General features: G+C 43.3%; 1 protein-coding gene across 3 annotated transcripts in view; it reads right to left on the bottom strand.

Moving 5' to 3' along the window:
* The window catches only part of RANBP2 (RAN binding protein 2), a 239,538-nt gene extending 213,938 nt beyond the window's left edge, over positions 1 to 25,600 (bottom strand). For 2 of the 3 annotated variants that reach the window (XM_068124437.2, XM_068124434.2), the window contains exon 1: positions 25,303 to 25,600. In XM_068124437.2, coding sequence (XP_067980538.2) covers positions 25,303 to 25,374 — 72 coding nt within the window. In that variant the 5' untranslated portion in view covers positions 25,375 to 25,600. The remainder of the gene's footprint in view (positions 1 to 25,302) is intronic. The other variant, XM_068124436.2, reaches the window with a different exon arrangement.
* Positions 25,601 to 26,535: the final 935 nt, after the last annotated feature.

Raw genomic sequence — 26,535 nt, forward strand, 5'->3', positions numbered from 1 at the left:
CCACGAACCAGGAGAGTCAGAGTGCATGAGCTGTGACCGTCTGTTATGAAGCCAGCGTGAAGAGACGTGCACGCTATGAAACCCAGAGCCAAGAGAGGGAAAATGCATCTGCCTCCCACGAACACCAGGAACCGAGAGAGAAAATGCCAGGACATGTCCTTTTTACTCCTGGTGCTCGAACGTTCCATGACGACGTCCACCCGCGCGCCAATCAGCGAGCGCCACCGCACCACACGACAGCTGCGACCAATCATCTCCCCTCGGGGCGGAGCCTCACGGCCAGTGTGACGACTCGGCTGGTGGCGTCAGTGTTAGTATTTGAATGTCTGCATCCGGTAGCTTGATTTAGTGCATTTACGGAGTGCATGGCTGGTGTTGCATGTGTCATAAGGAACAAAGTGAAAACCACAGAGGCAATTTGCAGACGGTGAAAGACCTTTATACCCTAACTAATTAGCATAGCTCCACCCCTCGCATGGAGACAACGAAACAACTTTACGCCGAACACACGGAGCTGACTTATTTACATGAAGGTGACGACACGACATTCGGAGCATGGTAATCTATACACTTCTACCTGGACGAAGGTATTTCATTGCCTACCCCCCACAAACATAACAATACAAACAAACCGAATGTTAAAATGACCAAGTATCGAAAGCATAGGCGTTATCGGTCTTCGAACAACAGTACGTATCGGCCTTAGGCTTCATGCCTTCATGCCTCATCTTCAGGCCGCTTCGGACAAACTAGACCAGGTTTCTTAATACGGCAGTATCATTTTTCATCTATCTATAATTCCAGTAATCTCTGTACGTTTGTACGTTTGTACGTTTGTCTGTCTGTGACCGCTGTTTCTCGACAACCACGGGTCCGATATACTTTTAACTTGCCAGGTATATTGCTGGGGACCCGAGGATGTGCCTTTTCAAGGTTTCATATTAATCGGACAATTACTTACCGAGCTATGTCCAAAAAACGATTCAACCAATCAGAGAGCAGCGAACGATCGCGTGTGCCGAACGTGGCGGGCACACTCTGCCTCGGATGGCACATTTGAGAGCGTATTCATTTATTTCACGTTGGCAAACTATGTTGGCGCTATGTTGGCGTTAAACGATGTTTTAAAACTAATAAAAACGAATTTGCGATTCATTCGCTTTCCTGCGCGTTTGTGTACGCGATGGCGATTTCTTTACCAAACTCCGGAAGCCGTTCGCTTTGGACCGAACCATTTCATGTAAATAGAGGGGGGGGATTGTCACCACTCGCAAGCCGTTCGCTTTGGACCAAACCATTTCATGTAAATAGAGGGGGGGGATATAATTTTAGATATAGATATAGTACGGGCATGCCCTAGTAATAATAAACATAGGGGCAATACCCCTGGCGCTCACCTGGTAGAATAAATAGTACACTGCACTGACTAAAGGGATTGTAAACCAATTTCAATGGTTGCTTTAAGACAGGGAAACAAGTAGAATCATACTAACATAATCATAAGAATTTAAACAAACAAAAAAAAAAAAATACCTATTTTGGGGGGCAACCCTCCCACCCCCTCTATACCTACCTCTTCAGACCCCAATTTTTCCAATGCCTTGAATAACCATTGGTACATCATGGATGGTGAAGGTTGTGGTGAGGTTTCATCAAAATTGTGTGTGTAGGTTCTGAGAAGAAAGCAAATACCTATTTTGGGTGGCAAGCACGCCATAGGCCCCAGTTTTTTAAATGCCAGGAACGAACTTTGGTACATCATGGGTGATTAAAGGTTGTGGTCAAGTTTCATCGGAATTGCGTGTGTAGTTTCTGAAGAAAGCAAATTCCTATTTTTTTTTGGGGGGGGGGGGGGTTTGATCGACTTTGGATCGACAAAAAACTGGATCGACTTTGACCCCCGGTGGACCGCCTTAGACCCCGATTTTTTTTTAATGCCGTGAACAAACTTTAGTCACAACACAACAAATGTCGTTTGTGCCAAATTTGGTCATAATCCCATCAGCGGTTTCGGAGACGAAGGCTCAAGTCTTTACGGACGGACTGCCCAACGGATGACGTGCCATCGCATAAGCTCCCCTGAAATTCGTTCCAGGTGAGCTAAAAATAATAACAATAATAACGTTAATAATGATAATATCGTAAATTATAATCGAAACACTGCAATCCCTTTGTCGTGACTGCAAAGTTACTTGATTGAAGTGGTGTACAGTTCATGGATGACTCGATGAGAAGCGGTGTACTAATTATTGTGGGAGTAAGGAATTAGCCTCGGTTTATTAATACAGTAAAATAGTCTTTGTAATAATAACGTTAATAATGATATATAAAAATAATATAATCTATCTATAATTCCAGTAATCTCTGTGTGTTTGTTTGTTTGTACGTTTGTTTGTTTGTACGTTTGTTTGTTTGTACGTTTGTTTGTCTGTGACCGCTGTTTCTCGACAACCACGGGTCCGATATACTTTAAACTTGCCAGGTATATTGCTGGGGACCCGAGGATGTGCCTTTTCAAGGTTTCTTATTAATCGGACAATTACTTACCGAGCTATGTCCAAAAAACGATTCAACCAATCAGAGAGCAGCGAGCTATCGCGTGTGCCGAACGTGGCGAACACACTCTGCCTCGGATGGCACATTTGAGAGCGTATTCATTTATTTCCCGTCGGCAAACTATGTTGGCGCTATGTTGGCGTTAAACGATGTTTTAAAACTAATTAAAACCCCGGGGGGATTGTCACTGTACTCGCAAGCCGTTCGCCGTTCGCTTTGGCGTTGCGAATGGACCAAAACATTTCATGAACCAAACCATTTCATGTAAAGCGTTCGCCGTTCGCTTTGGCGTTGCGAATGAACCAAAACATTTCATGAACCAAACCATTTCATGTAAATAGAGGGGGGGATATAATTTTAGATATAGATATAGTACGGGCATGCCCTAGTAAATACAATTGTAACATTGCAATTCCTTTGTTGGGACTGCAATGTTACTGGATTGAATCGGTGTATGGTTCATGACTCGATTAGAATAGTATTCTGGTAACTGCTAACAAGCAACAAATTAGCTGGGGTTGGTGGGTGGTGGTTGGTAAGTTGGGGGTGGGTAAGAAAGTTGGGGGTGGGGAAAGTGTTGGAGTTGGGGGTGGGGAGAGTGTTGGAGTTGGTGGTTGTCAACCCTTCATGAAAAACGGAGTTTTGTGGTGGAGGAAATGCACAATGCCTGCAACAAACACATGAATAATTTAAAACATTTAATACTTACATTATTTGCTAACTGGTATGGGGAAACCAGTTATACTGTCCCCACCCAGGTCATACTGTCCTCATCAACCAAAGTATCAAACAAGCCCAGCTATGCCGATGTTAGACTTTCGGCCTTGTTTAATATGTTTTTACTGGAATACACACCAAGAAGCTTGCCCAGAAAACAAAGCAACTTTTACTGCATCTTCAAAGTACAAACTAGAATGGCACTCGGCAGAGTGCATACCTCCGCCAGGCTGAACAGTTTACGTTTGATATCCTCACCAATAGGCCGGATCTGGATCCGGACATTAACGAAGATATAATCGGTGTGTTCTCGTCACCAAACCAACTCATCCATCATTTTTCGTCCGAAACATCATGCTGTATGATGCTTCTGGTCCTATCTCTCAATGGCGAAGAATCACTTGAAAATAAAATAAATTCTCGTACCCGGATCCGGATCTTCATGAAAATCGAATTCATTCGTCCTTGTCACATACACAACCTTTCCCCACCAAGTTTCATCCAAATCCGTCCATAACTTTTTGAGATATCAGGGTCAGACAGACATTTAAGCAAACAAGCAGGGGTGACAATACATTCACTTTCGGTGGCAGAGGTAATTACAGCGAAGTCGATGGAATGCCATTGCAAATCTCCACACTTCCCACCAAAAGCAAATTTGACAGTTGTAGTCAGGGGGCCAGGAGCTGAACCTGGAAAGTGGTTCTAAAGTTTTTTTCTCAGTGTATTCATGTTATATGGGTATTGTACTGTATGAAACTGCCTGATGGCATTCTCCCATCATTGAGCATTTTCATATGACAGGTGTTTATAAAATCACGGCTATAAGGACGCAAAACACTGGTTTTAGCAGGGTTGGGGAAAATAGAAATACCTTTATATTTTCGTAAATATTCAAGCTAGGGTCTTGCATATTTGCATATGGGTGTATCCTGACCATACCTATTTGTGGGTCAAAGGTCAAAGTCATAGTTCAAGGTCAACGGTCAAATATCTGGGACAAACTTGTACAATCCAGCATTGTATTACAATGTGATATATTTCTCATTATAATGAACCTGTATCCATTGTCATAATGTCTGATGTGTTGTTAGCTCAATATGTCTTCTGAGCTCAATATTGAATAAAGAAATGCTAGAATACATAATATTTATTGAGTTCTTTATGATTTCTTGTTCAAAAATCACATCGAATCAGGCCACATGAATGATTTTTATATGGTATACATATTCATAGGTTACCATATAAAAATCATTCATGTGGCCTGATTCGATGTGATTTTTGAACAAGAAATCATAAAGAACTCAATAAATATTATGTATTCTAGCATTTCTTTATAGAGAATTTTAATACAGAGAATGAATGGGATGGCAACATAGAGAGTAACCCTGTTTTAGGACCGGCAGAGAAGATAACTGAGAAGGAAGTTGAGGAAGCGATAAAAGCAATGAAGTGTGGAAAAGCGGGAGGGCCGACGGGAGTTGTGGGAGATATGTTGAAGGCAGCAGGAAGTTGGGGTGTGAAGAGAATGACAGAGATCTGTAATCTGGTGGTGAAAGAAGGCTGCATTCCAGTGGCTTGGGAACTGAGTACCCTCATCCCTCTATACAAGGGGAAAGGTGACCCTCTGGAGTGTGGCTCGTACCGAGCGATAAAGTTATTGGAGCATGGAATGAAGGTATTGGAAAGGGTGTTGGAGAGGAGGATAAGGAAGAAAGTGAAGATCGACGAAATGCAGTTTGGATTCATGCCAGGAAGAGGAACGACAGACGCGCTTTTCATTGTGAGGCAGTTGCAGGAGAAGTACATGGAGAAGAGGAAGAAGTTGTTTCTTGGGTTTGTTGATCTGGAGAAAGCATTCGATAGGGTACCACGCAAAGTATTGACATGGGCATTGAGGAAGTTAGGAGTGGAGGAATGGTTGATCAGAGTAGTGATGGCAATGTACAAAAGAGCGCACACAGCTGTAAGGACGAAGGACCGGAACAGTGGTGAGTTTGAGGTGAAGGTGGGAATGCATCAGGGGTCGGTACTAAGTCCACTACTATTTGTAGCTGTGATGGAGGTGCTGGCTCAGAACGTAAAGGAGGGTTTACCGTGTGAGTTGTTGTATGCAGATGATCTGGTGTTGATTGCGGAAAGTATGGATGGACTGAAGGAAAAGATGAACACGTGGAAGGAATGTATGGAGACAAAAGGTCTGAAGGTGAATATCGGAAAGACGAAGGTGATGGCAAGTGGTAAAGCATGTGGTGAGGTGGAAAGAACTGGGAAGTGGCCCTGTGCTGTGTGTAGGAAGGGTGTCGGAGTGAACTCCATTCAATGTACAATGTGCGCTGAGTGGGTTCATCAAAAATGTAGTGGTCTGAGAGGGTCATTAACCAGTGTGGCAGCTACATTCAAATGTAAGGTGTGCACAGAGGGAGCTGCAGATGGAGGAAATGTTGAGTTGGATCTTGGAGACGGCGTGAAGCTGGAAGGTGTGAAAACATTTTGCTACCTCGGAGACATGCTGAATGGAGAAGGTGGATCAGACTCGGCAACGGTTGCTCAAGTGAGATGTGCATGGAAGAAGTTTCGGGAACTGGGTGGCGTGCTGATGATGAGGGGAGTGTCGTTGAAGCTGAAGGGAAAGGTGTATGCTGCATGTGTGAGAAGTGTTATGATTTAATGGAGCGAGACATGGGTAATGAACGTAGAGCAGCAACGAAGGTTGGAAAGGGTGGAAATGCGAATGGTTCTGTGGATGTGTGGAGTATCGTTGAGAGAGAGGAAGACAAATGATGAATTGCGAAAGATGATGGGATAGAGCCTGTGATTGATGCTGTGAAGAGGAACAGGTTGAGATGGTTTGGTCATGTGTTGAGGAAGGATGAAAGTGACTGGTTGAGAAGAGTGATGGAAATGAATGTAGAAGGAAGCAGAGGACGGGGAAGACCGAAAAAGACTTGGCTAAAGATGGTGGAAGAAGAAATGCGGGCAAGGGGGTTAACAAGGAGAGATGCAGAAAATAGGGCAAAATGGAGAAGATTGTCATGGGGACCGCAAGGCTAACCCCCGCTCTAGCAGGGAAAATGGCCTTTAAAATGCATGTTGTATACATATTCATAGGACGAAACTTGTACATATTATGTATTTGGTTTTTTAATCTTTCTTAGATCATATAAACATCATCAATTATCAGAGTTATTGTCATCATCATCTTCTTCTTCACCACTTGTTTCATCACCACTCTCATGTGATATAGTATTCACCCTGTTGTGACATACTGATACTGCATCCTGTTGCTGACAAGCACAGAAGACTGAGCAAGTCATTCCTGCTTTGTTGCATCCACATCGAACACTTTCACATGGTGTGTCACTGGAGCAACCACACTGATGATCTTTTGGATGTACTCAGGGACCAGTTTATATCCTGATGGAACTGTGGTTGGGCACAGCATATCCTCATCTTTGTTCCATCCATACTCTAACGGGTCTAACTTCTGAGGCTCAAGCCTCAAAGCATTCTTCCACAAAAAAAATTTGTAGGTGTGCTCTTTTCAGATTTTCCTGGAAAGCAGCATCAGTTGGGGGCAGTGAACAGAGTTTTGGCATTGTGCTGCTCCCCTTGCCTATTCTGGTCATCTATACCTTTGCTCTAGCCTCACAAAGTGTGACAGTTTTTCTGACCATAAGTAGCAACAGCGAATCGAGTTGCCTGCTTCACTATATCAGGCCAGGATGCATCAATTTTTCCAAGAAGACTCAGTGAGTGCTGTTTTATAGTGTTCAACATCGTCTTCTTCCCGATGCCAAAACATCCTGCTACAGTGTCACATCCAGATAAGGCGTGTCCTGCAAGAAGGTTTGGAATGAGGTCTGTATATTGGGCAACAGTTGCCTTGATGTCTATGACACTTCGTCCATGTATAGGACATTGCATTATAAATGGGATGTCAAGATTCTGCTCCAGATAGTGGTGCAGCAGGAGGGCCCACACATCTGTATCGTCAGCCACCACAACTACACCAGATGCCCCTTCTGAAGCTGCCATAAATGCCTGCTGCACTATAATATTGTCAGCTTCTTCATGACTGGTATACAGATCACGTCTTTCTATGACATTGCCCTTCCTAATCTCGATAGTTTCCTCTTGTCCTGTTATCAAAAGTGTGTGCTCCTGTGTATGGTTCTGAACAAAGTCTTCATCACTTTGCAAGTCCTCACATATCAGTTTGATGAGCTGTTTCTTATTGCCTGTAACAGTCAAAACTGCTTTCTGGGAGAGGATTGGTGTCGAGGGTGTTAATTGATACACCCTGCCAGTACCTCTGGCTAATCGTGTTGAATCTTTGGTGCTGAAATCATTGTATCTATCAAAGATTAGATATACAGTACATCATATTTGGAGAGCTTATCTGCTATTTTGTGCTTGAAGGCATCAATGTAAGTCTGCACATTTCCAACAGCAGGCCAACCAGGTATCCAGAGAAGGGCACACCCATCAATGACAGTGACTTCAATTTCATCATGGGCTACTCTTGATGACACCTCAATTTTCATATCTCTTTTCAAGATGGATTTTGATGTAGATATCCTCATATCACCAGAGTCTGCAAAGAGAGCTGTTGGCAGTGGAGCCAATTCATGGGACACCAGATGGCCAATGTCTATGTCCCTATTACTGGCCTGCAGACATATGACACGACTGTATATTAAGTTCGTCTCAAAAACTTTCTGTGCGCCGATATTTACAGACTTCTTCGTGTCTGCCATTGAAGTTATTCTTTTTTCAATCTTGTGATGAAAGCCTTGAGGCAAAGCCTCTGTAAATTCCTCAGATTGTTTGCTCCCGATTTCAATTGATTGGTGAACATTAACTGTTGAAGATGATTGTACCCTTCCAGTAACAATGTTCAGAATTGATCCCTCTGGGTGCTGCTGGTGGTCAAGTGGTGGTATGCATTGGGCAATCTTCACTCTTATGTCCTGTCGATCCTTTGCATCAGATTTTATCCTGGATTTGCCTTCTTCTTTGTGCACACTTGCCTGCCTAACTACACTCTCATCACCTCGCATTTCAGCTCCATCAGCAGCTATCTCACCACAGACATGTAGACTCAATGCCCAAGATTTCAAAGCTTCAGGGTTAAGTGTGATGCCTATTATGCCGTGCTTGCCCTTGCCATATCTCATGAATGTGGTCTCAATGAGCATATCAGACCAGATTCCATTCCATATGCCATCAATGTGCCTCACAACGTGGTCTCCTTTGGTGAAATGTTGTAGAACATGCGGTGGCAGAGCTTTCATTGACATAATATAATATGTGGCATATCTGGCATAATGAATGTGCCCGGCGGCAAAGAAAAAGGGCAGCATCAATTCAATTGCCCTAATGTGCAAGTGAAACTCTCCTTCCTTCTCAGCTCTCATATAGAGCATCATTATGAAGACAGGTTTCAATAAGCAGTCAACCCACATTTTTGAAGTAGGGCTATTGGCTGCAGCTCTCGCCAACTTGTTTGTGAGGGCCTCTGGAGAGTCCACATCATTGACAAACTCTCTAAGTATCTCTTCTGCTACCATTCTAAGCGCCCTGACATTTTGGGGGAATTTCTTCCCAGAGAGCATTTTCTGAACCCCTGCAAATGAAACAGATAAGATTTCTGACAGTCCTAACCCAGCCATCAGAGTTCCACAGCAGCCAACAAAACTCATGAAGAGATGCATACCACCAAGCCTTGGATAAAACTGAAAATTTATCTGGATGAACCCAAAGGACATCCAGCATGATTTTGTACAGTTGCAAATCTGCTGTCATAACTGTAAATTTCTGGCCTACCTCCAGTGACAGTGTCTGGGCCTGTGTCATAGCTGTCATAATAGTGTCATGGTGTGCAGGTGGCATATCTATTAGTGGCATATATGTTACGCATGTTTTGGGCTTCACACACTGTCCACTTGCACGAATCCTCTCAGCATTATATCCATTGTATTCTGGACAGTCAGGTCGTTTGTGTATGTCTTGAAGAAAAGACAGGTCGATTTCCTTGGCTCTTCTCTCTAGTACATCTAACTCTATTGTGCTATCTTCATCTGTAGTAAATTCTAGCACAGTGAAATCAGCAGGCATGTCAGGTTTTTTTGGACCATGGTATCTGATAACTTCATGATCATACTCTATTGGCCGCCTTGCTTCCTGTTTTGAAAGTCTTCTAATTGTAGTGTCCTCCTTCTGCCCAGAAGATACATTCAACTGTGGCTGGGTCATGATGACTGCCAAAGAATGGGTGGACTTCTTGCCATTCGGTGATGAACCCTCTTGATCAAAATTGTCCATCATGAACTGGATTAATCCATCATGGGCATCTGACACACCATGAAGTGAGGCATTGTAGGAAGCAGCCACAGCTACAGATTTCCTAAATCTTCTAAATTCGTCATAGGTACAAGTAACTCCAAATGAATGAAAACAATTCAAAAGCTCTTTTGATTCTCGTATCACAACACTGAGGGCCAGCTGGAGGGGTGTTGTACAGTTCCTCAATGACGATGTAACAATGTTACCTATCATCAATGCTGGTAGAGTATTGTCTAGCTTGGGGGTGAGTTGACATTGAAGGTCCAACAAGGTAGGACCGATTGCTTCGCTTGCTGTTTCCTGGCTCAATCTAGGTTTATAACAACCTTTGTCTATTTCAATCTGGTTAACCTCTTTTCGGATGGCTTTAACAACCCTATGTACAGAAATGCTAACATCATCATCATCACAGTCATCATTAACAATTCTCAATGCAGCTGAGGTTTCGTCTCTGAAAACAATGATATGAGCAACACCTGGGGATGACAACACAAGTACATCATTACCAAAATGATCAATGATCTTGCTTACAACAGATTTTTTACACAAATCATGTCCACCTTTTGCTATATACATATTGTACACATCATTAGAGTTCCAAATTAAGGAACGATCTTCAATCATTAGAGAAGTTGCAGTTTTTACAACAGAGTCCCCTTCATTTGATGCATTACTACTTGCACTTATAGATTTAGATGAGGAAAAAGCTGACCGACAGTTTGCATGGTAACGCGCATCTGCTGCATGAAGATCTGCAGGTGCCCCATTCACACGTATTCTAACAAGATTTGCTGGTTCATCATTTCTTTGGTCACATATATCTAACACAGATTGTTTAATTGTCTTTGAAGATCCTCTCTTCTCAATCTCCCTGAACTGATATGCTGGGATCCATCGTCCTGGATTCTTTGGATCCTTCTCAACCTTGCATTCACTTCCGCAATAAAGGCAGTGTTCGCGGAAATTAAACTTGGGACCATCTGATTGTCTCAGTCTTTTCTTTGGGTTTGGATTGTCATCTGGTTTTGATTCCCTATCTTTACTAGTAGCAGCTGCCATGGTCTTCATAGAACAGTATGTAGAAACACATGCTCTGTGTACAAACACAAGAGGCTCGTCGCTGCTGTCTACCAATGTCTGAAGTGCTTCCTCTTTTCCATCTTTGTAGACTCTGCTGGCTGCAAGCATACTTCTAATTCTTTCACGACCACTTCTGCTCAAGGGACCCTTCTTGCAGGCATTCCTGAAAGCCAGAAAACATTCTGCTTCTTCTGCCATTGTGGTTTCTGTAATGACAAAAATAAATTATCATAAAATCCACTACCTATTACAAGTGAATATCCATTAATAATATATATTATATGTATATTACCAGTGTATATCCATTTTTAATGGTATACATGGGAAGTGGCAGGGGTCAAATTTAGAGTGAACCCATTTCTTATTGGATAATTGGACTTACCTACTTGATTGCTTAAGAAGATATAAGGGTATTTCTAATTTTCCACCTCCATAAAACCAGTTTTACATCCCGATAACCGTAATTGTATAAAACCTGTTATATGAAAATGCTCAATGATGGGAGAATGCCATCATGCATCATGCATCATGTGAATTTCTGCACAACCGTTAAGAAGATAGCATGACGAACACACAAAGGGAGTTTCATACAGTACAATACCTATATAACATGAAAACACTGAGAAAAAACTTTAGAACCACTTTCCAGGTCAGGCCAAAATATGCATTTGACCCCCTGACTATTGGCAAAAAGTTCCACCAGGAAAGACCCAATATCAAATGTCAAGGTTTTTTTTACTTCTGTTTTGACCATTGTGACTAATTCCCCCCCACTCCCTGGACAATAAACCGGGGGTCAAATTCAAAAAACGTTACATATTTCATGCGTATCCCAATGTTGATTGCATATACACAATTTAATTTAAAAGAACGTTTGAAAATGTGCCTGAAATTGCAATTTTTAGCTTTTGACCTTTGACACGCCTCAGGGCCCAAAGGGCGGGGCCAAATTGCTACTGCTCTCACCACCTCTTGCAATGTGGTGATCATAACAACCATGTTTGGTGAATTTCTGCACAACCGTTAAGAAGATAGCATGACGAACACACAAAGGGAGCTGAATACAATATCATCCCTCTACCCCCATTTTTTCTTGTAAAGCGTGGGGATAAATAACCTTCTGTCATCCTCCTTTAATCAGGTCATCATAAGCTTCAAAAGATGTCAGCATCTTATGGTGTGTACAACAAACAACAGGCATTTTAAGGCCATTTTCCCTGCTAGAGCGGGGGTTAGCCTTGCGGTCCCCATGACAATGTTCTCCATTTTGCCTTATTTTCTGCATCTCCCCTTGTGAACCCCCTTGCCCGCATTTCTTCTTCGACCATCTTTAGCCAAGTCTTTCTCGGTCTTCCCCGTCCTCTACTTCCTTCTACATTCATTTCCATCACTCTTCTCAACCAGTCACTTTCATCCTTCCTCAACACATGACCAAACCATCTCAACCTGTTTCTCTTCACAGCATCAATCACAAGCTCTATTCCCATCATCTTTCGCAATTCATCATTTGTCTTCCTCTCTCTCAACGATACTCCACACATCCACCGAACCATTCGCATTTCCACCCTTTCCAGCCTTCGTTGCTGCTCTACGTTCATTACCCATGTCTCACTCCCATAAATCACAACACTTCTCACACATGCAGCATACACCTTTCCCTTCAGCTTCAACGACACTCCCCTCCTCGTCAGCACGCCACTCAGTTCCCGAAACTTCTTCCATGCACATCTCACTCGAGCAACCGTTGCCGAGACTGATCCACCTTCTCCATTCAGCATGTCTCCTAGGTAACAAAATGTTTTCACACCTTCCAGCTTCACGCCGTCTCCAAGATCCAACTCAACATTTCCTCCATCTGCATCTCCCTCTGTGCACACCTTAGACTTGAATGTAGCTGCCACACTGGTTAATGACCCTCTCAAACCACTACATTTTTGATGAACCCACTCAGCACACATTGCACATTGAATGGAATTCACTCCGACACCCTTCCTGGACACAGCAAATGGCCACTTCCCAGTTCTTTCCACCTCACCACATGCTTTACCACTTGCCATCACCTTCGTTTTTCCGATATTCACCTTCAGACCTTTTGTCTCCATACATTCCTTCCACTTGTTCATCTTCTCCTTCAGTCCATCCATACTTTCTGCAATCAACACCAGATCATCTGCATACAACAACTCCCACGGTAAACCCTCCTTTACGTTCTGAGCCAGCACCTCCATCACAGCTACAAATAGTAGTGGACTTAGTACCGACCCCGTATGCACTCCCACCTTCACCTCAAACTCACCACTGTTCCCATCCTTCGTCCTTACAGCTGTGCAGTGTGCACGCTCTTTTGTACATTGCTACCACTACTCTGATCAACCATTCCTCCACTCCTAACTTCCTCAATGCCCATGCCACTACTTCACGTGGAACCCTAACGAATGCTTTCTCCAGATCAACAAACCCAAGAAAACTTCTTCCTCTTCTCCATATACTTCTCCTGCAACTGCCTCACAATAAAAAGCGCGCCTGTCGTTCCTCTTCCTGGCATAAATCCAAACTGCATTTCGGCAATCTTCACTTTCTTCCTTATCCTCCTCTCCAACACCTTCATTCCATGCTCCAATAACTTTATTGCTCGATACGAGCCACAGTCCAGAGGGTCACCTTTCCCCTTGTATAGAGGGACGAGGGTACTCAGTTCCCAATCCACTGGAATGCGGCCTTCTTTCACCACCAGATTGCAGATCTCTGTCATTCTCTTCACACCCCAATTTCCCGCTGCCTTCAACATATCTCCCACAACTCCCGTCGGCCCTCCCGCTTTTCTACTCTTCATTGCTTTTATCGCTTTCTCAACTTCCTTCTCGGTTATCTTCTCTGCCGGTCCTAAAACTGGGTTACTCTCTATGTTGCCATCCTATTCATTCTCTGCATTCAACAGTATTTCCATGTATCTCTTCCATCTTCCTTTAATTCCACCTGGGTCCACAACGATTTGTCCCACTTCATCCTTCAAGCAACTCACCCCCATCACATCACACCTCTCTTTCGCTATCTGCTTTGCAATCCTGAATACCGCTCTCTGACCCTCTTCCAAATCCAAGCGTTCTCCGAACATTTTCCTGCATGCCTCCTGTGCCTTTGCTACCTCTTTCTTTGCAGCCTTCTTGGCTGCCTTATAACTTTCATGCTCTGCCTTTTCTGCCCCCATACCCTTCGCCTTCTGCCACTCCTTGAACTTCTTCCTCTTCTCGTCAATCTTCTTTCCAACTTCATCATCCCACCACCATGTTTCCAAGTGCCTCGGTGGTCCTTTTGTCCATCCACATACCTCACCAACGGCTCCCAACAGACTATCTTTCATTGACATCCAACCACTTTCAAGCTCAACCACATCACCCTCTACCCTACTCAGCCTCTCTTTTAATGCCTCCCTCACTGTCACCTCTTTCAACCTCCACACCTTCATTCTCGGTTGGTACTTATGGTGTGTAAAGGTTTCAAATTAGAATTCGTTCCGAATGTTTTCCTGGAAATTGCATTCCAATCTTACAAAGACATCAGCGGTAGTATTAACTGATATGCACTGCACCAGCCCGAGTTCTGGTGTAGGGCTGGCCAGGATGGCTCAGAAGTGTGTACACTCGCTGCCGAGCTGTGTAGCCTGGGTTAGAATCATAGCCAATATACAAACTGCCACTCTGGTGTTTTGCATGCAGGGCGACACATGACTACTTGTGCCGGCTATTGGAGGAACAACAAGCCGGAGCATTACTTGATGGACGTCAAAAATCCCAGGATGTCCTTCGTGATCAATAGGCGAGTTATAGCCAGTAATCCGGCCAAATTCAAAGTTCCAGACACCTTCAGCCGAACAGCAGGCCTGTCTGTACAGCCAGTTCATGAAAGACTTGAGCCTATAAACATTACCCAGCTGACCCAACAAGGTGGTGGGAATAATGGGGGTTATTAAAACAGCAGTATAAATAGTAGTTGTATTAGCAAAAGTTCAAGTGGCATGCACTGGCAGAGTACAACAGTTGTTTTACTAATACTATTAGGAAATATCATAATAATTTAAACTATACTCATCATAGAAAGACATTTAATCAATGATGATGTAAGGCATTTGAACAATCACATCATCCTGCTCTTGTGCCAAAATTAAGGAGTCAACAACACTGAGTTGTTGTTGTACACCGCTCCTTTACTACGCCATCTCCAGGCGCTGCATGATGTCATTGCCAGGCACCGAAGGGGGCCTGGCAATGACACGCGCTGAAAGGGAGTACTCAGTGTCCACTCCGGTTTCTTGTTACTATTCTGGCAAGTATGTTGGTTGGTTGTTTGTTGGTGCACAGTACTACGTCTACATCGTTGCACATAGCATTTCCATACTTTACACACATATTTGCCTTGCCCTGGAATAGACTGTGCCCAATTTTTAACTCTCTAGGCCCAAGGTCAAGCTCAAGGTCACCCAAAACGTGAAAATCGTGACCGCAGCGTAAAGCCGGGGCGAGGCGGAGTGATACAGCGGAAGGATTTGACGGTTTAAATGAAGCCGCGATGAGGAGATTTTCATTGGGACCTTCATCCTGATTTCGTTACCTTCGCCACCAAAGGTGGATGGAGGTTATGTTTTCACCCCTGTCTGTTTGTCCGTTTGTTACTTGTCGGAATCTATTCCGGCAAGTATGTTGGTTGGTTGGTTTGTTACTTTCCGGAATAGATTTTGGGTGGTGAGGGGGCCGGAAGCCAGATTTTAATCTTACAGCCGCCATTGTTGGTGCTCGACGTCACTGCGATGCGAAGCGAAAGACACCTCAGAGCTGTCACATTCACAATCGCTATGTCGTATGTACTCCCGATACGCGTTTCCTTCATTGTTAAAACTACCAAGTCAACAGTTAAAAGGATTTTGAGCCGATAGGTGTTACGGCCTTGGCAAAATCGATGGAGACAGCGATCTGTTAACTTATACACCGCCCAAATAGCTATGTGGAATTCTCTCATGTAGAGATTAAACCCATGTAGTTTGAACTTTGGCAGAGGTCATTATTTACTTTTAATGACGTTTCTATACGAATCAAAAAAAAGATAATTGGTTTTGGATCGTCCTTTCCGCATATCTCGTGGGATTGTGAGTTGGAGAGACGACCGTGATGCGGGGAGTGGGTTGGCATTCTCTCAAGCAGGGATTCAACCCATGTCCTTATGTATTATTATTTTGATCCAAAATGGCCGATAAAAAAAAAGTACATTCCGGCAAGTCCTCGGTCTCTGACCGATTTTTCATTACTTGCCGGAATAGATTCTGGAAAGTATTGTTGCGGTTTTGTGGTTTTATAATAAAGGTTAATTTCCCCTCCTAGTTTAGTTACACTACAACATGTAGCCTCGTTTAAGCTCAGTTATTTCTTAGTAAATGTAAGCGTAGACCTTTCCTGTGTTTAGTTTTGCATTGGGTAGGATAATGAGAATTAGGCCCCTTTACGATGCCTCCATGCTTCTTTTTTTTGGCGCAAAATACCTCGAGGCAGGCCTGAACAAATCAACCAAGGCCGAAGGAAGGCGGAGGAGGAGCCGACGGTAAGCGCGAGCCGCCAATCAGGGCTCGAGGGGAGTGACTCACCACTGCGGCAAAAGGCGGTGTTTGGAACGTTCGAGTCGGGCTAGGGCGGGACGATATAACCCTGTGCCCAGAGCCCCCGCCTCACTTCAGTTATGAGAGTGCGGGGTGTTCAGTTGAGCTGGAGTCCGATCGCAGAATACGTGAGTTGGTGAGTCATCAGATGAGTTGCGCAGCCCATGAGAAGAGTTACGAATCGGAGTTGTGAGAAGACGCGCGTGAGATTGCGTTGTGTCGAGTCAGATCGGAGGAACTGAATAACTCCGCGTATACGAACTTGCCCTGCTCCCCGCACTCCGCGCAGTATTAATCGCGGCTGTAAAGAGAGACCGCGCCGGGCCACTGACGCGCGTATTCCCTTCTGCCTGCCTTCGCCGATATACGGCCGGGAGGATTTTCCCGCCTGCCTGCCTGCCTTCGCCGGGACGTGCTGTGGCCGCCAGAGGGCCACGCCGGGTGAGCTGTTCCTGGAGCGACCGAAGCACGCGCGTGCGGTGCGCGAACATTCTTCATCCATCTCCCTGTGTGTGTAAGTGGGCCCATTGTCTGCGGAATAAGTTAAGACTGCTTAAGACTGCCCTGTGTCTCTTCTTCTACCGAATCATTGCACATTGTGTAAATAATAATTAAATCGTGTTATTCCTTTGATTCGATAGTCTTGTGTTTTCCATCATTGGCTTAGCATGGTACGAATTAGATCGCTCCGATCGGGTTCTATAAGAAAGGTAACAGCACAGGTCACGTGGTACGCCATCCGCTCGGGCGTACACAATCACGCGTGGTTCGTGCAAGACTCGATCCCCGCTTCCGCTGCGGCGTGGGTACTCAGGGTACGTGTGAAATTGTCCCGAGACCCTTTTCCACGTCTGCCCAGAAGTGGTGACTCAGTCTCGCGGTTCGAAGACCCAGGGAGAAAAAGGGGCTTAATCTCCCCTTTGTAAGGGAACGGGCTTCGGAACAGTATGTTGGTTGGTTGGTCTGTCTGTGCGCAGTACTACGTCTACATCATTGCACATAGCATCGCCATACTTTACACACGTATTTGCCTTGCCATGGAATAGACTGTGCCCAATTTTTAACTCTCTAGGGCCTAGGCCCAAGGTCAAGCTCAAGGTCACCCAAAACGTGAAAATCGTTTTTTGATAACTAGCAATGGTACCCGCCATCACGGTCATCTCTCCAACTCACAATCCAACGAGATATGCGGAAAGGACGACCCAAAACCAATTATCTTCTTTTTGATTCGTATATAAACATCATTAAACGTAAATAATGACCTCTGCCAAAGTTAAAACGACGTGGGTTTAATCTCGACATGAGAGAATTCCACATAGCTATTTGGGCGGTGTATAAGCTAACAGATCGCTGTCTCCATCGGTCTTGCCAAGGCCGTAACACCTATCGGCTCAAAATCCTTTTAACTGTTGACTTGGTAGTTTTTACAATGAAGGAAACACGTATCGGGAGTACATACGACATAGCGATTGCGAATGTGACAGCTCTGAGGCGTCTTTCGCTTAGCTTCACAGTGACGGCGAGCACGAACATGGCGGCTTTAAAATTAAAATCTGGCTTCAAGCCCCCTGACCACCCAAAGCCTTCAACCACACATATTAACACGCTCCTCCCCCTCCATTCCTGTTCTTCAAAGCAAAGCGGTAAAAATTGTTGTATCGCCATTATATATTACTCGCAACGGTACCCGCCCCAAGGGCAGGGCTTCAATTGGGAGGCGCAAATGATTAATTATTTAAACGATTTATATAAACGGGTGATCAAAAATGCTTCGTTTTAATTATTTTTTGAGGTCAAAGGTTAGGGGGCCAAGTTTTCATTGAAAATATATTTCAAACCGCTATAACTCTGAAAGGACAAGAGATATGCATACTTACCCAGTTACCTTCCATTGCTTAGCGTATATACATGTATAGATTTCCCACCATTTTGATCCAAAATGGCCGATTAAAAAAAAAAGTACATTCCGGCAAGTCCTCGGTCACTGACCGATTTTTTGTTTGTTTGTTTGTTTGTTGTACACCACTCCTTTCCTATGCCATCTCCAGGCGCTGCATAACGTCATTGCCGGGCACCGAAGGGGGCTCGACAATGACGCACACTGAAAGGGAGTACCGTAAAATTCGGACTATTAGCCGCAACTTTTTCCCTCAACTTCGACCTCTGCGGCTAAAATAACGATGCGGCTTGTTTATGGAATTTTCTGATGTTGCGGGTTTTCCTGATGACGCTTTCAGGCCAAATCAAGTTGTTGTCGTTAATCTCCAGTCTATGTTTAGATTCACATTAGGTTTCAAAACTGGTTTTGACTCTTCGTGAATTCAAAACTCACTGTAAAAGTGTGCTAGTGATAGCTGTTTACGGTTTTTTCCTCCAAATTTACACACGGCCTTTACACACACGAAACATTCAGTTACCAGTAATCGCCCTTGCGCAGACAACTACCATCATGCCGAAAACACGACGCAATGCTTACGATGCAGCTTTCAAATTGAAGGCGATCGAACTGTCGAGTTTCTCACTTTTTGTGGTTAATTTTTGGACGCTTTTGCGCTTGGTTTTTTATGCAACATTTGCGGCTTATAAACCAGTGCGGCTTGTGTGTGTTTAAATTCCAGATTTTTTTTTTAAATTTAGGGGATGCGGCTTATATAACGATGCGCTCAATGGTCCAAAATTTACGGTACTCAGTTTTCACTCTGGTTTTGTTCGTTTTCTTGTTTTCTTGTTTGTCCGGGCGATATCTCAGCCATCATTTGAGCTAGGATGCTGAAATTTGGGCACAATAGTGAGTAAGTACTTTGTCAAAAACGGTATTTTTTGTTTTTTGATTAATCAATTTATTGATAAGTTACTTAATTATTATTGATTTATTAAGTACTTATATATTTCCTTTCTCTTCTGGGCATATCTCAGGCAAATTTTTTTTTTTTTTTTTTTAATAAGTACTTATATATTTCCTTTCTCTTCTGGGCATATCTCAGGCACCTTTTGAGTTAGAAAGCTGATATTTGGACATGCTAATGACCAATTGATTTGGCTGTAAAGGATTTTGATTTGTAAAGGATTTGTAAAGGAAGGCCTTTGTAAAGGATTTTTTTGATTTATGGACTAATCAATAAATCGATTAATTATTTAATTATTCAATTAATAAATAATTTTTATTTTTTTTAATTTACAGATTCGGATGAAATGGTGGTGGTTTATGTATTCTATTAGCCAATTGATTAATTATTTAATTTTTTATGATTATTTATTTATTTTCATTATTAGTCATTTATTTATTTTCTTTCTCATCTGGGCAATATCTCAGGCACCTTTTGAGCTAGGAAGCTGATATTTGGACACGATAGTGACCAAGGGATGAGGCAATAAAGGATATTTTTCATTTACTGATTAATCAATTAATCCATTAATTAATTATTGATTAATAAATCGATTATTTAATTTTTTTATTAATGCCTTATTTAATTTAATTTTGAAAGTTACATCTTCAGATGAAGCACTTGTTGTTTAGTTATGCTATTAGCCAGTTTATTGAGAAAATATTTTATGATAATCTTTTATTGATTTTAATCATGCAATTAATCAATCAATTATTGTGCACCTCTCCTTCCCAATACAGTCTCTATGAGCTGCACGGCGGTATTGCCGGGTGCCGAAGGCCGAAGGCACCCCGGCAATGCCGCGCTGGAGGATATTTATTTATTTGGCATGGGGGCAATGTACTTTGAATGTATCTGTACTTGGTTAACCTATTTTTTCAAGTCATTTTTACAAACAAACTATTGAAGATCATCATTTCAAAAAGAAAATGCACGTTTTGTGTTGAAGTCAAGGCATGCAGTTTCAAAGTAGGCATTACAGAAGAAAGAATATACTCGTGAAGTCTAATATACAGTAAAATAAAAATAAAATTGTCATGAAATGGAAATTTACAATTATTTTCAGCTAACTGTCGAGCCTTGGTTCAAAGCTCAACCCAGCTTTAAACTGCTCCCCCTTGGTATTTCTGTAGGCAAGGTGATACATCATTGCCGGCTCAGCATGTCAAGTCTTAAAGAAAACCTCTGTGGGATCCTAAACATCCCCGGAATCATGCAAGCAGAAGGGACACTCATGGGTGTAGTCCTGCTGGAGCACATCGGAGAGGTGCTGCGGAACCCTCAATCAATCCAAGGCAGAGTTTAGCTCTGCAACAGTTTCAAAACAACAACAAAAACTAGAATGGCACTCTGACGTCACGACGTCGACTGATATGCCTGCCCCCACATTACATCATTATAATACTTGTATCAAGTTTGATTTAAATCCATTCAGCAGTACCAAAGTTAGCACATTTTTAGCTGACATGTCCTCTGACCTTTGACCTATTGACCCCTAAACAATCAGTTCATGTTTACATCATTGTATATACCTGTACCAAGTTTTAATTTAAATCCCTTCAGCTGTTCACAAGTTCACATTTTTACCTGACATGACCTCTGACCTCTGACCTCAGGACCCCCAAAATCTAATCAGTTAATCTTTACATCATTACACATATCTGTACCAAGTTTGAATTAGATCCCTTTAACCATTCTCAAGTTATAGACATATTACACTTTTACCTTTAACCTTTGACCTCTTGATCCCATAATGTAATCCATTTATCTTTACATCATTATACATACCTGTACCAAGTTTGAATTAGATCACTTCAGCCGTTCTCAAGTTGTAGACCTATTACAGAATTTGACCTTTGACCCCAAAATCTAATCACTTAATCTTTACAACATTATACATCATACTTGTACCAAGTTTGAATTGGATGACTTCAGCCATTCTCAAGTTTATAGACCAATTACAGACTTTGACCTTTGACCTCGACACCAAATTCTAGTTATTTCATCTTTACATCATTCCACATACACAACCGGTCAAAAGTTTTAGAACACCTCAATTTTTCCAGTTTTGGAACAATTATTGGAACAGACTGTTATTGCACCCTCTGAAGCATTATTTGGACAATATTGCACTGCAGGAAGTGGTATATTGCTATCATAATGGCGAGAAAAAGCCAATTAACAAAGGAAGACAAACAGACCATTTATAGCCCTTAAAAGTGTAGGTCTTTCCTTTAGAAAAATTGCAAAGAAAGTCAAGGTGTCAGTGAGTACAGTTTCCTACACCATCAAAAGGCACTTGGAAACTGGAGGAAACTGACAGGAAGAGGTCTGGCAGACCCAAAGCCACAACAGAATCAGAAGACAAGTTTCTGAGTCAACAGCTTGCGTGATAGGCGGCTCACAGGACAACAAGTTCAAGCACAGCTTAACACTGGTCGAAGTAAGCAAGTCTCAGTTTCAACTGTGAAGAGAAGACTTTGAGCTGCAGGTTTGACAGGTCGAGTGGCAGTAAGAAAGCCATCGCTAAGATGGCAAAATAAGAAAAAGAGGCTTGCCTGGGCCATGAAGCACCGCCAGTGGACAACTGAAGACTGGAAGAAGGTCTTATGGACCGATGAATCAAAATTTGAAATCTTTGGTTCATCACGCAGGGTTTTTGTATGCCATCGAGTAGGCGAAAGGATGGTTCCTCAGTGTGTGACACCAACTGTCAAACATGGAGGAGAAAGCGTGATGGTCTGGGGCTCTTTTGCTGGATCCAGAGTCGGCGACTTGCACAGAGTGACTGGCACCCTGAACCAAAAGGGCAACCACAGCATTTTGCAGCGCCATGCAATACCCTCTGGTATACGCCTAGTTGGTCAGGGGTTCATCCTACAGCAAGATAATGACCCGAAACACACCTCCAGGATATGACAAAACTACCTTCGAGGAAAAGAACAAGACGGTAGGCTTCAAATCATGGAATGGCCAGCACAGTCTCCAGACTTAAACCCCATTGAGCTGGATTGGGATGAACTGGCCAGAAGGGTGAAAGCAAAGCAACCTACAAGTGCAACACATTTGTGGGAACTTCTGCAACAGTGTTGGGAAGAACTTCCCAAACAATATTTGATTTCCATTGTAGAAAGAATGCCACGAGTGTGTTCGGCGGTTATATCTGCAAAAGGTGGCTACTTTGCCGAGTCCAAAATTTCAATTAAATTTTGTTAAACAAAATGATTCTATGATTTCTTTGTCTCCAATTGTTTATTTGTTCTATGCTTAATTTCAGAGTACATTGAGACATTAAACTGCATAAATTTCAATAAAAACTGGAAAAATTGAGGTGTTCTAAAACTTTTGCCCGATTAGTGTAAGTGTACCAAATTTGTTCAGAATCCCATCACTGGTTCACAAGTTATCGCGGCAACAGTATTTTTACCTAACAGGACCTCTGCCCTTTGACCTCGTGACCCCCAAAATGTAATCATTTCATCGTTACCTCATTATACATACCTGTACCAAGTTTAACTCAGATCCCTTTAGCCGTTCTTAAGTTATCGCAGCAACAAAAACCTATCACGGACGGCCAGACGGACAACCTGAAAACATAATGCCTCCGGCGACTTCGTTGGCATAAAAACCACATTCATCATCGGTTGAGCGATTGTGCTTTGTATGCTTTCATGGAAAGTAATCGGGGTCAAAGCTCGTCCCGAAGCTTGGTTAAGTCGATACGTTGGACACTGGGGAGCGACATTTATAACAATACGGATTATAGGCAACACAGACCTGGATGAATTCATGGAATACAAGGCCCATAAACGAGACAAATTTTACAACCAGTTTTATCTGGATTTAGTGAATCATCTGGATTTTGCTTACAAAAAGTATTTACACCCAGGAAGACATGGAAAACTTTGGATGCCTACAACTAGTTAACGTCTGTATGTTTCATTGATGTGGCTGTTTTTGTGGTCATCATGGCCATCAGTGGCCATCACATTGTATGAGTAAAGGTAAGCCTATAATACATCAATGAAATGGACACATGTTGGTAGAGCAGACAAGCATGACGTTATACATGTTAACGTCATGCTTATCTTCTCCGCCATTTCCTTCAATACTCCCAGATGTTTATCCCGCCCCAAGCTTTACCTCCTTTTGTCAATACCAAAAAAAAACCACCAACTAATGTGGAAGACAACTAGAGAACTAATACCGGCAGACAGGGCACCCAATTTAATGTCCATCTGAGGGATGGAATACACATCCATGAATCACCATGCAGTGTAAACTACCGGAATGGCACACTTTTATAGCTGGGTCGGGATTCGAACTCAGGCTAGCTCGCTCAGCGAGGCAACTGTGCATACCCATAGCCTATAGGCCATCCTATCAGCCCTTACCACAAGGTACGAAATCCAAATTTTAAACTTGTATCAACATTTGGTAGTTCACCATGGCTAAACATCCATCAGAGGACCTCTTTGTGACGAATCGCCCTGCCTGCATAGCACCAGAGTTTGAAGCCAGACTACGCAGCTCCACGGGTAAGTGCACTACTTATGCACCCATGTGTTGGGCTCGGGCTGGCAAGTGGAGCATGTTTATTGCAAACCTTCTGAAGCAGAGATAATGCTTACGTACATGTTTTTGGTTCAACCACACTTGAGCACACCTGTTTACCCTGGGTTTGAATCTTGGCCAAGCTACAAACCGTCACTCTCGTGTGTCGCACACAGGGCGATACAAGACCGCGTGCACCGATCATCGGAGGGCCGGTAAGCTGGAGCACCAGTCCACGAGCATTATTTGATGAATACAAAGATCCCAGAGTATCCATGATAAATAGGTAGGTTATCGCTGGCACACCAACATAACATTGATGGTATATTTGAAGAAAATGAAAAAAAGACCAACAAGTTGGAGAATGTACAAAGGACCGCCACACTAAGCCAGGGTCCGGAACACGCCATACGTGAACAATCGCAATGTCAGCCGTCAGGAAAGGAGCTTCCAAGCCCAGTGGAGAAACGACACAGATCCACAAGAACCTCGGTGAGAATGAAAACTACAAAGTAGCACTTCCTTAACAACACGGTATTTCAAAAGTGCAAGTAACTTGTCATTCAAGAGTATGGACAAGTCCTGGGAAATGACCATACCCCACCTATACGCAATTTTCCTTCAAACATGAATACGTGATACCTGCTCACAAAGTCAGGCACGTGACGAGGAACATTTCTTCTAGTTAGTATAGTACAAGGTAAGCCTGGCGTTGTCTAAACGGTTAAGCCTAAGGTGGCTGTCCCAGGGTCCTGAGTTAAAGCCCCTGCTCCTCTGCTGAATTAACACCAGGTAAGTTGACTCAGCATGTCATCCTTCCGAGGCTGGCAAAATGAGTACCAGCTGACTGGTAATACTAATAGAGGGCATTGTATCAGCGGCACAGCCAAGTCCCCAGAAAATGACGCAACCAGCAACCACAGGTTCATGGTGGGACCACCAGCAGGAGATTGTGCCCCCCCCCCCCCCCCAGTACCTTCTACACAAAAGGGAGGACTTTTGAGATAGCATAAACCATTAAATTCAGTACTACACTCGCATCAAAGGTAATGATCAGGAAAACTTCAGAACATAATTTATTTTTTTCAAAGGCAAAAAAAAATAAAGAAATAATCAAATAATTATTCAGCAGGAGAAAACAGTTCGACAAAATACGACCAACATACGTGGCCTTGTCGAAACAAAAGTAACATCCGAGGTTTGGATCCCATTTACTACTTCAAATTCCGTTCACTCCAATTATATCCAAGTTTATATTGCCGACTCCACTGAGAAACGTCTTTTTGCGTTTTACGTTATTTGCTCGATCTCAGAATGGACTCGAGCACCAGAGAGCGAGGGTTGAACCACATAGTTGACTAGTTCAATCCAGCGGTTTCTCTCAAGAGCAACAACACGCCATCAAGCGCGGCCTTACTCTACTGCACAAACGGCAGCGCCGCATCGTTCAAAAAGAATGATGCTCATCCAAACCCGGACGACAATAATGTCCTCGTCGACGACTGGGGCCACCCTCACCTCCCGCGGAGAACGCGCTTGGCGCTCCAAGCTCGCAATGCTGCGCTGAGCATCCCAGGCGCTGCGCATCATGGCGCCACACAACACCTCCAAGTCGCTCGCGCGCAAACACGGCACCTCCGTTACGCAGCCTTCCGAGCAATGACGTCAGGCAAAACTCCTTGCGAAGAGGAGCACGTGCTTAAGATTTTTATTCTATTAAAATTCTGAAATGTATTTTGTCTCTCAGATCGCTGGCGACCGTTTTCTCTGATAAATCTGAAATACTAAACCAACTAAAGTGATTTCAACTTGACAGGAAGGAAAAGCTTGTGTTGGGCTATTTACATTAATATGCTTATAAAAGCGATATTTTCGATTTTGGAACAACCACAGACGTCTGTACGTACAGTTGTATAGACAAGGAAAAAATACGAAGTGATTGAATGCATTTTTCATAAATTGAAGAGAAAGTACTGTCGCTAAGTATATCGTCAGGACAACAAACACTGAACAAGACAACAGAGACGTTGTGACTGTTTATCGGCTTCAATCATAGACTTTCAAATACAAGTTTGAAATAAAAATAAATAAAGGTACATTAATCTCTTCAATAATTCCTTGAGGCCTCTTTAGTTTTATTATTCATACAAAAACAGTCATATTTTCCCATTCAATGGGAACATGTTTTTACACAAAAGCTTTTTCTGACCACGATTTGGAAGTTTTTTGTTCGTAATCACTATTCTAATGCACATACGCATGTGCTTCATCAAATAGTTTGTACTTTAACTTGTACCAAGCAAAACAACTAATCCGCATTCTCAACAAAGCCAAATGGGTGAAGCAACCCTCTTAAGGGTTGACCGTTTAGCACTTCGTTCCCTTAGGATAAGAGGAATGCGAGGTTGAGGTAATAATTTTTGGAATAAAGCGCGGTGTTACGCGCGCTGCTTGCAAGCAAGGAGGAAGCGGACAAAGCGGTAATTTGTAAGAGTCTTTATTCAAGAGCTCACTGTAACACTCAGCTGCTCAGCTCAAGGCTGCGCGCCCCGTGTATATCGTGAGGCCACGCCTCTCTCCCGGGCGTGGCCCACCCCCACTTGGTGTGCGGGGTGATGTCACCACGTCAGTGCTTTCGTGTCCGCCACACGCGCCCCCCCAGAATCCCCGCGCACCTGAAGGGTCAGTTTGCGGGGCAAACGGCGGACCCGGCCGAAGCGCCCCCTGGCGACTGGCGGCGTCTGGGATGCA

Source organism: Myxine glutinosa, chromosome 8, assembly GCF_964187855.1.
Source record: "Myxine glutinosa chromosome 8, kmMyxGlut1.1, whole genome shotgun sequence".
NCBI lineage: Eukaryota > Metazoa > Chordata > Myxini > Myxiniformes > Myxinidae > Myxine > Myxine glutinosa.